This window comes from Crotalus tigris, unplaced genomic scaffold, assembly GCF_016545835.1.
Source record: "Crotalus tigris isolate CLP2741 ecotype Arizona unplaced genomic scaffold, ASM1654583v1 scf7180000018585.330925593:3314079, whole genome shotgun sequence".
NCBI lineage: Eukaryota > Metazoa > Chordata > Lepidosauria > Squamata > Viperidae > Crotalus > Crotalus tigris.
Genome location: NW_024097088.1, coordinates 186,983 through 203,070, shown reverse-complemented (window position 1 = coordinate 203,070; position 16,088 = coordinate 186,983). Strand labels below are relative to the sequence as shown.

The following is a 16,088-nucleotide window of genomic DNA, read 5'->3' as shown; positions in this document are numbered from 1 at the left end:
CAGTCACTAAGTGACTCGTTGTAAGTCAAGGACTACCTGTATAATAGCGATAGCGTTTAGACTTTACAGATCTCTTTATCCGGCTTACACAGTCAGCCTCTTGTCCTCCAACAATGAGTCATTTTACCGACCTCGGAAGGATGGAAGGCTGAGTCAACCTTGAGCCGGTCAAGATCGAACTGCTGGCAGTGGGCAGAATTAGCAATAGTGCTTTACAGCCCTCTTCAAGCGGTTTACAGAGTCAGCCTCTTGCCCCCCAACAAACTGGGTCCTTGTTTTACCAACCTCAGAAGGATGGAAAGCTGATTCAACCTTGAGCCAATCAGCATCAAACTGCTGGCAGTGGGCAGAGTCAGCCTGCAATACTGCATTCTAACCACTGTGTCACCACGGCTCTAATGAAACACATCCACAGCCCTACACAAATACAGGCATCAAACTTTGGTTTGGACCACGTAAGCCAAATTGGGAGCCCAGAGGTACAGCCTACCTGACAATAGCCAATCTTGGGGTTCCTGTAGGCATAGGCAGTGAGGACTCTCCGGAGAGCTGAAATGCCCGTGTCGCTCTGGAAGGCGGGATGCTCGGGCAGCGAGCGGCGCAGATCCCGCTCGATTTCGTCTGTCTCTAGAGTGCACGTCCCGAAAGATCTCTCCACCAGATCCGAGTAATAGCCAGGATGGCTTGCCATGTCATTGACAGCACCTGCTCAGGGGTGTAAGTTGCACAGAGGAAAAGGAAAGTTACAATTGTACCTTGAATGCCAGAGCTTTGCATAGATCAGGGGCTCTCCAAATTTGGCAACTTTAAGACTTGTGGACTTCAACTCCCAGAATTCCTCAGCCAGCAATGAGTTGAGATGGACCTGAAGGAGAATGGACTTTTCCGCTACTCAACGTTTCTGGATGCAACCTGCTGGAAAGGGTCATCTAGAGATGTCTATGGAGATTCTCGGTCATCCAGATCAAGGTTGTCCCAATGGTGCTTTTTTCAGGGGGCAACTGGACTTTCTTGTTTTTCTTTGAAGACCTTTCGCATCTCATCCAAGAAGCTGAAGAGCTGAAGAAGCTTCTTGGACGAGAAGCGAGACGCCTTCAAAGAAAAACAAGAAAGTCCACTTGCCTCCTGAAAAAAGCACCTCTGGACGATCATCTAGAGATGTTCCCTCAAGTCTACTTGGGTACAATTGCTTCCAAGGAAGGCAGTCTATAAATGGAGCAATCTATCTCATCACTTCCATTATTCCAAATATGGACCATACCTGAGAACAGAAGCCAAAGTTCTCCTCGTAAGACTTCAGGGATGCCTCTGACAATCAGGTCCCGGGTTTTCGTCGTCCGAAACATACTCACGCCCCGTCCGCACTCTATGAAAAGGATGTTCCAGGACTGCTCTTTCATTTTTTCTTTTAACTAACGGAACAAGGGGGGATCAAAACGCCACTTGAGCACAATCACAAAATGCCAGGGATACCCTCAACGGGGGTTATGTTAGGGTTCAAAGTTCAATGGGAATGTATTTGAGAGAGAGAGAGAGAGAGAGACAGACAGACAGACAGACAGACAGACAGGATAATGCAGAGGCTCCATCCCAGAATTAAAAAAAAAATGACTACGCATTAAATGCTCTTGGCAAGATTAAATACAGGTGGTCCTTGCCTTACGACCATAATTGAGCATGAAATTTATGTTGCTAAGTGAGACAGTTGTGAGTTTTGCCCCATTTTACCTTTCTTGCCACACTTCTTAACAGAAGCATGCAGTTATTAAATTAGTAATTAGTAAGTGAATCGGCCTTCCCTGTTGACTTTGTCAGGAGGTCGCACAAAGGGATCACGTGACCCCGGGACACTGCAAAACGTCATAACTATGAACCATTTGCCAAGTGTCTGAATTTTGATCACGTGACCATGGAGAGGCTGCCACAGCCATCTGAAAAACACTCACAAGTCCCTTTCTTCAGTGCTGTTGTAACTTCTAACGGTCAGTAAATGAACTGTTGTAAGTCAAGGACTCCCTGTATAGTATTTGTCTTCAGGGTTGTAATGGGCTTTCCTAAAAGAAGACAAACTGTGTTGAACCCAGAGCTAAATTAACCCAGGACATATTTAAACAGAGGGACAGATTCATAGTAGGAGAAAGTCGAACATCTAAATGACCTTGGTAGGAGACCCAATTGGACGTTTCTGGAAGTAGAGAAGGTCAAGGAAGGATCTTTTCCAAGATCCAAGACTTTAGACCACCAAGATGGCAGAAGCTCCATATGAAAAGGAAAAACTCAGCAAAACATGGCGAAAGGGAGACATTGCAACCGGTCTCCTGATGTTGATGAGAACCGGGACCTCTTCTTACCATCTTGGAATCGAGGTTCTCTGCATCCTGAGGGTGAAAAACGATCATCAGGGCTTCCGTGCTAACCGTGGTGCTGCTGCCTTTGTGGCTGGCCATCAGCTGCCCCTCGTAGTCCTCCCAGACCGGGGTGGTCTCTGGGCTAACCCCGACCTGCAAGAGGCATCAGAAGAAACCAAGGGGTAGACACTTGGTTAGAGCTTTTTCCTTCCTGAACCGGCCTTTGAGAAACCTTCTTTGCGGGTGGCTGCCCTTGCATCTGGTGGCAGAGAGTTCCATGGGCATCCAGGCAAAGAAAAGAGAGCTCTACTCCACGGAGTGCCTTTCCCAGGCACTGCAAACCAGGAATAGGCACATTTTGCCCTTACCTCTCCACTCGTGCTGTGTTGGGGGCCTGGTGCTGCATTGTACCTGGTCTTCAGCTTCAGCACCAGAGCTTCAAAATCTCTCACTTCCGAGAACCGGAAGACCCGGGCTCCTTTGGTAGCGATGCTGAGGGCCTTGCTGGCGTGGTCAGCGACCTCAACTGCGGTGACCTGCGAGCATTGGGGAGGAAGAGACTCCAGTCACCCTCTCAGCTGGTCATCAGACCGAGATCCTGCAAGCTCCCACGAGGTCAAATGGAGGCGTCTCAAATGCCCCGACCCTCTGAAAAGCAGGATCAGGCTCTGCTGTCAGGGTAGCCATGTTTAAACTGTGAAAGTAGGGCTTGTTGGGTATCTCCAGATATCCATCCAAACATTCAATCTGTTTCCTTGACCGTGTTTGGTCCAGTTTGGTACTAGCGTCTCCTGCCACTCAAGACAATCTTCAGCTTGCTTAGTGAAGAGAAAAGTTGGGAAGCCAAGAGGACTTTCATGTCAACACAGCAATGTGTGGGTAGCTGACCAAGCTTCCCCATCTCTGTGCCAGGACTCAGGGGCCAACCTGGAGATCCTAACCGTAAGGCTCCCCAGCGTCCATGGAGGGATATAGGATTATGCTATCAAATATTCTTTCAGGAAATATTTCTCTTGAAGAGAGCAAGGATTCTATTAAAGAGTGTTCTGTAAGAAGGATATTGGGTCAAGTTTTTTCTCTTTTCTGCAATTACATTTTGGTCTCTTCTCTCACACTCTCTTCCTCTCCTTTCCTTCCATCTTCCCTCATTCCTTCCTTCCTTCCTTCTCCCATCTCCTTCCTCCTCCCCTCTTCCTTCCATATCTCCTTCCTTCCCATCTCCTTCCCTTTCCTTCCTTTTCCCATCTTCTCCTTCCTTCCTTCCTTCCTTCCTTCCTTCCTTCCTTCCTTCCTTCCTTCCTTCTCCCATCTCCTTCCTCCTCCCCTCTTCTTTCCATATCTCCTTCCTTCCTATCTCCTTCCCTTTCCTTCCTTTTCCCATCTCTCTCCTTCCTTCCTTCCTTCCTTCCTTCCTTCCTTCCTTCCTTCCTTCCTTCCTTCCTTCCTTCCTTCCTTCCTTCCATTGCTTGCCAAAGAAGGACCAGGCCCTTGCCATCCAAGATTTCACCTGAACGTCTGCTCGCCTTACCTCCCTCAGGGGGATGATGACACAGCACAAGCAGCCATCTTGGCTGGCAAAACAGAGGTAGTTCTCCGAAAGGCACATCTTCCCCAGAGTGTTGTAGTGGCTGAAGGGCACCCACAGGAAGCACTCGTGCACCTCCCTCAGCGCCTCCTCACTGGGCAGCCTGAAGAAGGCGTTGAACTGCTGGCTGTGGGCCCGATTCTCCAGTCCTCTGCGGCAAAAAGAGAAGGAGATTCTGAACAAAGCCAAGTCTCCCTTTGCTGCCGATTTAAACACCCCGGCGTTCACAGTTCTTTCATTCCAATTTGGGAAATTAAGCACCGGCAGTCCTCGATTTATGACATTTGAGCTCAAAATTTCTGTTGTTAAGCGAGACATTTCTTAAGTGGGTTTTGCCCCACTTTACAACGTTTCTTGCCACAGCTGTTGTGAATCACTGCAGTTAAGTTAGTAGCCCAGTTGTTAAGCGAATCTGGCTTCCCCGTTGACTTTGCTTGTCGGAACGTTGCAAAAGGGGGATCACGTGACCCCCGGCACGGCAACCGTCATAAGTGTGAACCCGTTGCCAAGCATCCGAATCTTGATCACATGACCATAAGGAGACTGCTGTGGTCGTAAGTGTGAAAATTGGTCCTAAGTCCCTTTTTTCAGTGACTTTGAACAGTCGCTACATGAACGTAAGTCAGTGTTTCTCAACCTTGACAATTTTAAGGCATGTGGACTTCAACTCCCAGAATTCCACAGCCAGCAATGCTGGCTGTGGAATTCTGGGAGTTGAAGTCCACATGCCTTAAAACTGTCAAGGTTGAGAAACGCTGACGTAAGTCGAGGACTACCTATACGTGAGCTCTAAATTCCTACCTGGGATAATTGTGGACCTTAATCCAAAACAGAGAATGATTAATACGAGGCAAACCACACCCAAAAGCATGGATCCAACCTGGCCCCTGGTACAAGCAGGTCTTCTACGATTGAGCCCTGCCCACTTTCTTTATCCAAATAACTTTTTTGAAGCCCACACAGGCCTCTCTCTCTCCTCTGTCCCCTTGTGGGTCTTCTGTCCTTCATCTACAAACTACTCACCTCTTAGTGATTTGCAAGGGGTCGCAGAGGGTGGGGTCAGCTTCAAACCCCTCCTTGTCGAAGAGTCTCCGGACGGCGTAGAGGGCCAGCTGTTCCATCAGGAGGAAGGTCTCACCAAGGTGCAAGAACATGGAGAAGTAATGGTCCTCTCCGTGGGCACGAACATGGATGCTTTCGGTCAGGATAACCGTGGAGGTCTTTTCAAGTTTGGAGATTTCATCCCAAGCAATTATGAGTTTGGCTGCAGAGGGGAGAACAACAGAATATTGGAGTTGGAAGGTCTATGGAGATTCTCAATCATCCAGGTCGTGGTTGTCCCACAGGTGCTTTTCCAGGAGGCAACTGGACTTCCTTTTTCTTTGAAGACATTTTGCTTCTCATCCGAGAAGCTTCTTCAGCTCCGACTGGATGGTGGAGAATGGAAGGATTTATACTCCTTGCAGACAGCTGGTCATTGGCCTTCTTTTAGAGAGTCGTTGAGGCCACCTGGAGATTTACCTGTGTCCTCAGGATCACCTGAGTGGTGCAAATGGGTGGGGAGCCTTCATCGAACTGCTGTGTTGTAGACTGGAGATAGATGATGAGGACACAGATAAAGTCATTAAGACTTTAAGCCAAGGCTTAAAGTTGCAAGGTTGGTCCTCCCTGATCTATACTTTAATTTTCTTCCGAGGAAGTTTTTTATTTTCTCTCGGTTGCGTGTTGCTCACCACCCTAAGTCGTCATAGCGAGACGGAGGGCCATATCATTTGGAATAAAATAAATGAATGACTTTACTTACTCTCAGCTCCCAGCAGGAACGAGTAAAAGCTGAGGAAGTTGGTGCTCAGATACAGCCAGCCTTGGCAAGGCACCCGCCCCTTCCAGTAGCTACACGAGTAGTAAGTCACGAGCTTCTCTTGTTCGGCCAACCCAAAACACTTCTCAAACTTCAGATGGGCTTCCCGGAACTTCTCTGGATCTTCTTCCTTGACCAAAGACCCTTTACTCTCCTCAGCAATTAAGCCCTGAAAAAAAGGGAGTCAAGAGACTAATAAACATCAGCCCAGAGCTTCCAAAAGTAATCTCACTGAAGTGAGATTAAAGTCTCTTTGCCAAAATTCAACCGCCATCATGGCCTCCAATATGAAGAAACATGGAAGCAGGAATTGAAGATGGGTGAGGGAGCTGGGAAGTACAGATAGTCCTTAACTTACAATGATTTGCTTAGTGACCATTTGAAGTCACAACAGCCCTGAAAAAAGCGACTTATGTCCGCTTTTCACACGACTGTTGTGGCCTCCCCAAGGTCACGTGATCAAAATTCAGACCCTTGGCAACTTAACTGCCTCATATTTATGATGGTCGCAGAGTTCTGGGGGTCACGTGATCCCCTTTTGTGACTTTCTGACATGCAGAGTCAGTGGGGGAAGCCAGATTCATTTAACAACTGCAGTGATTCGCTTTACAACTTTGGCAAAAAAAGGTTGTAAAATGAGGAACAACTGAATACTCAATCTCCATAGATTTTTAATTCCCTTCACTGCCTTGCTTAGCAACAAAGGTTTGAGGCTCAACTATGATCGTAAGTTGAGGACTATCCGCAGGATCTGAAGATGGGTTGGATAATTGGAAAGTAGAGAAACAACAATAATAAAATAGATAATTCCACTGAAACAATAAGAACCATCTTGCACCAGATCCGAGCTGGTCCCTTGGATGAGAAAAAGAAATCTCAGCCTGCTATCCCAGGTGTAATCTACCTGGGAGAAAGCAGAATGAACTCACTGTAAAAGGGACGACTTTCTAGGTTGATATGTATGGGATTACATTTGCCAGGCAATTAAGTAATAAATTAATAAAAAGCTCTGCTGTCTTATGGTCACCAAGGAGAAGGTAAACCTCACCAAGAACAATGAACTTTACTTCTAAGTAGGCGCTAGGATCAAATAAAATGCAACTCGTGTCTCTGTGCCAGAGAAATTGCATAAGGCAATGCGGCTTTAGCAGATTTAGACAGATGTCTACGGAGAGTCTCAATCCTTCAGTTCATCCTTTGTCCCAAAGATGCTTTTTTTCCCCCCAAAAGGCAACTGGACTTTTTTGGGTTTTTTTCCCCCTTGAAAATGTTTCGCTTCTCATCCAAGAAGCTTCTTCAGTTCTGAAGAATTGAACACAAACCAAAGAAGCTTCTTGGATGAGAAGCGAAACATTTTCAAGGAAAAAGAAAAAAAAAACAAAGAAAGTCCAGTTGACTTTCAGAAAAAAGTCCCTCTGGGATTTAGACGGGTGCTAGATCTGGTGTGCCAAACCGGGCCGGCAAACATCATCAGGGATTCAGCTGCTTGTTGACCCCTTTCTTACTCTTTCCCGACGCTTCCCAGGGCGAAAGGAAACCCCAACCGGAAGTTACTCACGATGTGCTCTACGTACTCGAATTTTCCCGTGCACGAAGCTTACGATGTCCTCGTTGGAGTCAAACACGGAGAGAGTGTCCATGACGTTGCGCTCTAGCCATTCCCAGTGTTCTGTTATCTCTTCTCTGCTGGCTCCTGAGCGACAAAATTGGGTTGGAGTTAAATATATTTGATGCTTGCTTACGTCGTTGTGTGTGGGGGAAATAGGAGGAAAAAGGTATGTTGGATATGTTTGCCACTTTGATTTGGATGTAAAAATAATAAAGGTAGGGATATAAATATAGGCAGTCCTCAGCTTACAGGCACAAGTCAGCCCCAAATTCATGTTGCTAAGTGAGCAATTTGTTAAGTGAGACTTTTGTTTAAGACATTTGCTAAGAGAACCACTGCAGTAACAAGCTCGTTGTGAACCTGGCTTCCCCATTGACTTTGTCAGAAAGTCAGTTTCCTGGGAAACTGCAACTGTCATAAATGTGAGTCAGTTGCCAAGTGTCTGAATTTTGATCCCATGTCCATGTGGATGCTGCAATGGCCGTAAGTGTGAAAAATGGTCACTTTTTTCAGTTCCATTGTAACTTCAGTCACTAAACAAACTGTAGTAAGCCGAGGACTTCATGTAAATACACAATACAATAAATGGAGCAACCTAGAACTAAGAAGAAATTTCCTGATAGTGAGAACAATCAACCAGTGGAATGACTTTCCTCCAGAAGTGGTGGATGCTCCATCACTGGAGGTTTTTAAGAAGAGAATGGACAGCCATTGGTCTGAAATGGTATAGATTTCCTGCCTGAGCAGGGGGTTGGACTAGATGACCTCCAAGGTTCCTTCCAACTCTGTTCTTCTATTCCACATAAGAATTTATTGTACTTACCGCACGCAATAGACCAGTACACCTGAGAATCCGGGGTCTGGTGCAAGATACGGAAAGGAGCCACTTTGGATGTGGAATCCAGAACAGCATCCAACGTCCCAACAAGGAGACCTGCAAGATCAAGGTCAAAGTTCAGGGCCTCTCCACAAGGACACAAGAAAACACACACACACACACACACACACACACACACACACGAAGAGAAACGAGGGATTCTTTTTTTAATGTTTTATTGATTTTCTAATTTTACATTTAACTATTTAAAAAGCAAGGTGGCGGCTGAGTTCATCGATAACTCAATGACATACAAGTATCTTTAGGACAAGTCTCAAACTACCACATTAGATATTTCCTCTCTTTTCCCCTTAACGACCGTCAGCTTTTGTGACTCTTTGACGAGCAAAGCCAATGGGAAAGCCAGATTCACTTAACAACCGCGTTACTAACTTAATCACTGGAGTGATTCATTTAACAACTGTGTGGCAAGAAAAGTCATAAAATGGGGCAATGTTCACTGAACGAAGGTTTCCCTTAGCACAGAAATTCTGGGCTGAGTTGAGGACTACCTAGATAAGCAAAACTTTCCCTTAGCAATTGGCCAAGAGAAATACAGTACATGTTTTTTTTTAATTTGACGTACCAATAACATTTAAATGCTCCTCCCCATTTACATCATCCCAAAGCAGGTCGTAACAACAGGATAACACTTGAGTTCTTTAAAAATAAATATTTATTGAACGAGGAAGCCAGCAAAAACAACAGAGGCGGAGAAACGGCGTTCACAAATCTTTGCTCCTTGTCAAGGATGTGTATATTTTTTGTTCGACCGTGTGGCCAGTATGGAACGAATCAAATTGTTAAAAATGATGGCGTTTCCATGCACGGTTGCGGAAAAAATAGTTATACAATTGGTCTGAATAAATTAGAATCCGATCTGAAGCGAGGGATTGCAAAGAAGCAGGTGTTTTTTTTTTAACCAGAAATGCAAAGAAGATAAACTTGGTGAATTTCTAATTATTCACGTTCATGCTCCATCTCTCTCCCCCCCCCCATTTATTTCTACATTATAAATAGATTGTTGATTTAAGCTTCATGGTTCACCGGCATTTGCAATTCGCTGGAAGATGAACAGAACCGGTCTTGTAAAACCTTTGCAAACACACACCCAGCGCAAGGGAGAGAATTAGCAGTTAAAAGAAAAGCAAATAGCAGTAAAAAAAAAGCCTCCAAAAGTTTGGGAGCGTGGCAGGTACTGGCCCAGTTCAAAGAAATGACGCACGTCATGCTAAATCATAAACCTGGATATCAATTCTCTGGCTGACAGGTGCCGCAATGAGCAGGTAGAACTATAAAGGGAGTCCTTGACTTACAACAATTTGTTTAGTGACTGTTCAAAGCTACAACAGCACTGAAAAAGTGATTTATGACCATTTTCCACACTTAACAACCATCGCAGCATCCCCGTGGTCACGTGATCAACACTCAGCTACTTGGCAACTGACTCATATTTATGACGGTCGCAGCATCCCGGGTTATGTGATCGCCTTTTGCGGCTTTATGACAAGCAAAGTCAATGGGGGACACGGATTCACTTAACAACCACCGTGTTACTAAATTAACCCCAGCAGTGATTCACGTGACAAGAAAGGTGGTAACATGGGGATAAAAGCCACTCAACGCCTGCCTCGCTGAGGAGCAGAAATTCCTAATTCCTAAGTCAAGAACTATATGTATTTAATTCACTCTAAGGTGGGTTTAATTGCTGTCTCCTTCTGCAAGTATGTGAGGCTTAATTCACAAGGTGGCTGTTGAGCAGGAAATAAACACAAGCCTCCTATCCGTCGCCTGGACGCGTACAAATAAAAGCCGGCGAGATATCCAAAGATAAATAAATTATGATCCGGGCAGGAAAGGATAGGAAGGCCCTCAGAGAATCAATATCTAACGTCAGGTTTCAACTGTAAATACGGGCTTAGACATAGGTTTTATCGCTGTCTCCGTCAATATTAAAACTGACACTTCAGCAACCATCCCGAGAGGTCTTCGGAGAGAGATCCAGAAGTAAAACTGGGAAACCGAGTCTAAAGATTCCTATTTGGGCTCAGGATGGGAACCGTTTTCCTGTCTCCTCTCCAAAGTGCTTCCTAGGAAAATGGAGCATACGAAGGAGGAGGTGAAATCTGTGTTATTTTTAAAAAGGCAAAATGACTACCTTGCCTCTCCTTGCAGGACATGAATTATGGAAGGAGGAGATCTGCAGGGAAATATGATCACCACTGACTTTCACTGGCTGAAGGGAGGTTTGTAAATCCGCAGTATTAGTCATAAAGGAAACCTGTGACTCAAAACCAGCACCCTTAGCTAAATTCTTGTTTTCCATTCGCGATGTCTCTCCTGGAACAAGGCTAGCAGCAAACATTTAGAAGAGCCTGGCTTTTGAAAACCCAAGGCCATTAATATTTCAACAGCTGGAGAAGAGGCTGGCTGCAAACCTTCTCACCTCCGAAAGAGGGGCAGGGAAAAAACAAAACAGAATGTATGTAAGACCTTAGAAAATGTCAGTTCCATCGGGCCAATGCCTTATCTGTCGTCTTTATATGACTTATGAGAATTAATGGGTCAATTCTGCCTCCTTCTCAGGCTTGCAGAAAATATATCTTTGCTTAGTGGCCTGCAGAGAGATGGCCAATGTTTTAATGATGAAAGAAGATCCCTGGATCTCCACCTGCTTCATGGTGTCCCACCCAAGTAGCTTTCCTGACCAGCTAATTTAAGAGGTCCTCCATGGTTTTCTTCCTCCAGGACTTTGTCCGCTTAACTTGCTTCCCTGATTTTTTTTTCTGGTGATCTTCTATTCAAGAAGCAACCAAGCCTGCTTAACCTTTTGAGATCAGACAGGTGGTGGCACCTGGTGGGGAAGGTCCTGCCCATCAGATGGGACCCTCCTTGCTTTTCCCGCTTCTGATGTTGACACATGACACTTGGCATCAACCAGAGAGCATCTTTTCGTACAATAGCTAAATCTGGGAATGGTGGTTTCCCAAATACTGCAGAACAAGAAGAGGGAAAATGGGGATGGGATATCATTGACATTTAAGCAAACTTAACATGTTCTTAACCGAACGAGTCTCTAGATGCAGATTTCTCTTTCTGTCCGGTTAAAAACGGCAGCAATTTTGGAGTCCTGCAGCCAGTGGGCAACATCTGACAACCTTGGACTGGATTTTATGAATGGGAAATATAGCCACAGACTAGAAGTTCAACTGGGAACATCCTGGAAGATGCTAAGGCGAAACTATTTATGTATGGCAACCTTGAAAACTGCAAACCATGAAATTAACAGGAGCTGAACTGAATGTGTGGAAGTCTTTATTTTTTAAAAACACACACACACACACACAAAATACCAGCAAGCTTGGAAGGCTGCGTACCTCTTCTTGATATGGTCTACTCTGCTTGCATGCAATCTAGTTCACCGTTCTACGTCACCTGCCACACAATAAGTGGAAGGGAAATAGTTGTAACCACCAACAAAATCATTTGGGTCATCATTTTGTGCTTCAGTCAGCAATCTGTGCTAAAATAGACAAAAGGAATTGGATTGTTCACATCAAGGACTGGCTGCCTCAGTCATTTGAGGCAATGTGTGACCCCCTTCCAACTCCCTGTGAAGCTGATATCAACCATGTCCAGCAAATGTGGCTTTTGCATTCCAGCCGGTCACAAAATAAACAGCACACTTTGAACTCTGAACACTGCAATACCTGATTTGCACTAGCACAGCAAGGGACAGAGATCACCCCAAGGACAAATCCTGCAAATATTTCTCCTTCTGTGGCAGGTCAAGACGCATTGACGAAACTGGTTTTGACACTCAGGAAGAGCTTGCACAGAGAAAACGACTCAAGCTGAGACTCTGGTTTTTAAACTCAACCATGGTTTAACCAGCTTCAATTGAACAGGGTTGCAGATAGCGACAACCATTAAACCTCTGATGGCTCCATTCACCCAGATGTGAAGGCCTAGCGAACAAGCTTCATGGGGCTTAGTTCAACTTAGCCACAGACCTGTTCAAGGTTAGGAACTCAATTGTGGACCTGTTCAAGGCTAGGAACTCAGTTGTGGACCTATTCAAGGTTAGGAACTCAATTGTGGACTTGTTCAAGGTTAGGAACTCAATTGTGGACCTGTTCAAGGCTAGGAACTCAATTGTGGACCTGTTCAAGGCTAGGAACTCAATTGTGGACCTGTTCAAGGTTAGGAACTCAATTGTGGACCTGCTCAAGGTTAGGAAGACACCTAACCTTGAACAAAGGCCAACCCAAGCCAGCCAGTTAAAATACTAACATTTTTCATGTTAACAAAAGAACCAAAATCTTTTGCCCTGTTGCCAAGAAAACAACCACCTGGACCATCACTATCACAATGAAGTCTTGGTCTTGTCGGTTTGGAGATCCGGACCTCCTAAGTGACACATTTATAGCAAAAGACTGCATTTTCAGTCCCAACATCTGTAAAAATCTCCTTTCTCTTTGCACGGCAAGATGCTGCAGCTGGCTCAAGATGAAAGCTGACAGACCTCGGGCTGGGAGCCAAGGTGATCCACAAAAGGAACATGAGGAGGTCACACAGTCCCTAATAGCACAACGCAATTCCTTGCCGCAGGATGGTGCCTATCAGCTTGTGCCCTAAAAAAGCCTGATGGTTAACAGTAACAGGTGTGCTTTTAATGAGGCTGTAATCTATCCAGGGGTGCATTGGAAAAACAAAAGGGTTTGGAAACAGCTGGGTGAACAGCTGGATCCAGAAGATTTTCTTCTACAAAAGCTTGTTGAAGATATTGGAACTCTGAACATCCCTTCAAAACCGGACACCGAAAGTAATAAACTGGATTTTATTACAAAATAAAAGCTTAAAAGGCTAGGGGGTGTGTGTGTGTGTCTTAAAAGGCACATTTAGAGAGAGGTCTGATCAGCTGTTAATTGACTGGCACCAGGAAGGGAGGTGGATACAGGAGAAAGAGAAAAGGCAGCTATTTGGTTACATGGGCAAATTTTACTCCTAGTTAAAACCTAGAAATAAAATCAACAGCAATGGGTACTTTTCCCACAAAAGGATTTTCATGGCACTGGCTACGAGGCACAGGCCACTATTTTAAAACCTCTATATAGCCTCATAGAGTCTCTAAATTATATTTATCTACCTGCATGTACACATAAAGGGTTACAAGGAAAACCAAACTGGAGGCTCTTTGTTTTGAATGGGCAGTTTAGAAATAAGAAGCTGAACTAGAAAAACTCTCTCAAGATTCCCTTCCTTCCTTTCCCTATCTTTCCCCTCTTTCTTCTGTCTCTCTCTCTCTCTCAAGTGCTTCTTTCCTCCTTCCTTCCTTCTTTTCCTTCTCTCTTTCTTCCTCCATTCTCTCCCTCCTTCCTTCCCCCTCCCTTTTATTCCCTTCCTTCCTTCCTTCCTTCCCTCCCTCCCTCCCTCCCTCCTTCCTTCTTTCCTTCCTTCCTTCCTGGAATAAGATCCATCGCTTTCACCCTTAAGTTGCAGCCATCTTCAGAGTCTCCAGCTGGGAAATTAGATGCGTTCTCCCCAAAATTCAATCCCCTTTTCGCACATTGGCTGCCCCCTCTCCTCTTCCCCAGAAGAATGATCTCCCAAAGGCTCGGACTACCCGACCGAGCTCCTCTCCTTGCTACCCCAAGTGGCCCGGGACAGTTAAACCGAGCCTCCCTGTCCAGGGGGAGTCTATCAGCCGCAAGAGAAGCCAGGGGAGGGGGGGGTGGCTCGCCAAGCTTCCCTCCCATTGTCACGTCGGCGGTCGTGGCCAGCCAGAGGGACCAGCGCTCCACTGGCTGCCCGCAGGAGGGGAGGCGGAGGTGCGGGGGCGCTGCCAGCTTCTCGAAGGGCTTGTAAATGAAGGCTCTTTGGGGGCGGGGGGGGGGGAGAAGCGAGTTTTCGGGGCAACCTTGGCCTGAGCGCTGGAGATTTTTAAGAAGAGGCTGGACGGTACTACAGGTCCTCCTGCTTGAGCAGGGGGCTGGACTAGATGACCTCCAAGGTCCCTTCCAGCGCCATTCTATTCCATTCCAAAATCCCAGCAGATTCACCGCCGCTTCGACGCTCTGCCCGGCATATCTTGAAGGGGGAGGGGGAGAGTTTCCCCAACTTTTTGCCCTCCTGGGGGGGGGGTTTCCTCCAAGCCAGCTTTCCAGCCTGGGCCGCCCCCCCCAGTCTATCTCCCCCCCCACACACACACCCGTCCTTGATAGGCAGCCCCCCTTTTCAGGCTGACTTTTTTTTAGGGGCTCCAGGAAGAGGCCCCTCCTGCAAAGGGTTGAGGGGGGCTTGAGATGCCAGTTCCCCCCCCCCGCCGCACAAGCTCAGCCCCTCCGCGGCCTGCTTGGCAGGGTCGTCGTGGCGCGGGAGACGGAGGGGGGGAGGTTCCCCCCAGCCCCAATGCAAAGCCGGACCCCCGTCCGCCTGGCCCACCTGGCAGGGCCGGCCGTAGGATGCCCCAAGCGGAGGGAGAGGGGAGGGGAGGGAAGGAGGGGGACCCTCGACCCACGCGCGAGCGCCGGGGCGCCTTACCGGTCAGCCCTCCTCCGGCGCCGCCGCTGCCCTCCTGGCCGGAGCCGCGGCGCCGCTGCAGCACGAAGAAGCGGTTGCATCGCTCCTGCACCCAGAGCCGCAGCGCGCTCTTCAGCAGCACCTCCTCGGGGTTCAGCCACATCCCGCCGCCGCCGCCGCCGCCGCCGCTGCCCAGCCCGGGCTCAGCTGGAGGGGGCGGGGCCGGACCCCCCCTGCCCACCCGCGGCGCTCGCCGGGAAATGTAGTGCAGGCGGCGCTTCCGCTGGGCGCCTTCCCAGGCGGAGGAGGGACGCACTACAAGCCCCGGCGAGCCCCGCGCGCGCGCGGGTGGGGGGTGGCGGCTGCGTGGGATCCGCCCCCTGGGCGGCTGGAGGGCGGGGTTAGGGAGAAGGTGGACAGGTAGGAAGGCTGGGGCGAGGCTGAGCTGGGGAACAGAGAGAGAGAGAGAGAGAGAGAGAGAGAGAGAGAGAGAGAGAGAGAGAGAGAGAGAGAGAGGCTTCACTCCCAGAATTCCCCAGCATGCATGCTCTTTTAAAGATAGGTAGATGTGTGTGTGTGTGTGTGTGTTCACTCCCAGAATTCCCCAGCATGCATGCTCTTTTAAAGATAGGTAGATGTATGTATGTGTGTGTGTCTTCACTCCCAGAATTCCCCAGCATGCATGCTCTTTTAAAGATAGGTAGATGTATGTGTGTGTGTGTGTGTGTCTTCACTCCCAGAATTCCCCAGCATGCATGCGCCTTTAAAGGTAGGGGTGTATTTGTATGTGTATATCTTCACTCCCAGAATTCCCCAGCCAGCATCCATGCCGGTATATCATGTGAAGGATGGGAGGCTTTAAGTCCCAGTATTTTCTAGCCTGGATTCCTCTTGAAGATGGGTGGACTTCAACTCCCAGAATGCCCCAGCCAGCATGCATGCATGCATATACGCATGCTGGGGAATTCTGGGAGTTGAAGTCCACCCATCTTCAAAGTGACCCCCCCAGCCCTTTATTTCTGAGGATCATAGGGATCTGGGGGTGTTGTCACCTGTTTTGGCTGTAATCCAGCTCTCTTCTTTTTTCAGCAATTTCTTTCATGCCGACCATCTCATTTGCTCTAAAGCTTGTCCTCAAGTTACGACGGCCCTTTGGGACCAGAAATTCCGTGGCTAAGCAATGCGGCTGAAAAACGCTACGTTACATTTGTATTTTAAGAGTGTTTTACTCTTGTTTTAGATGTGGTTGTATATATTTTTTTAACCTTGTATTTTTTTCTAACACT

At 47.3% G+C, this 16,088-nt stretch overlaps 1 protein-coding gene across 2 annotated transcripts in view; it reads right to left on the bottom strand.

Moving 5' to 3' along the window:
• The window catches only part of TBC1D8B (TBC1 domain family member 8B), a 28,475-nt gene extending 13,448 nt beyond the window's left edge, over positions 1–15,027 (bottom strand). The window contains exons 1-10 of one of the 2 annotated variants that reach the window (XM_039354674.1): positions 14,824–15,027; positions 8,227–8,337; positions 7,369–7,487; positions 5,738–5,963; positions 4,957–5,197; positions 3,877–4,084; positions 2,717–2,884; positions 2,352–2,501; positions 1,262–1,412; positions 491–705 (exon numbers count right to left, since the gene is read on the bottom strand). In XM_039354674.1, the coding sequence (XP_039210608.1) occupies positions 491–705; positions 1,262–1,412; positions 2,352–2,501; positions 2,717–2,884; positions 3,877–4,084; positions 4,957–5,197; positions 5,738–5,963; positions 7,369–7,487; positions 8,227–8,337; positions 14,824–14,965 (1,731 nt within the window). In that variant the 5' untranslated portion in view covers positions 14,966–15,027. Of the gene's footprint in view, positions 1–490; positions 706–1,261; positions 1,413–2,351; positions 2,502–2,716; positions 2,885–3,876; positions 4,085–4,956; positions 5,198–5,737; positions 5,964–7,368; positions 7,488–8,226; positions 8,338–13,769; positions 13,946–14,823 lie in introns of those variants that run through there. The other variant, XM_039354675.1, reaches the window with a different exon arrangement.
• Between the last annotated feature and the right edge of the window lie 1,061 nt (positions 15,028–16,088).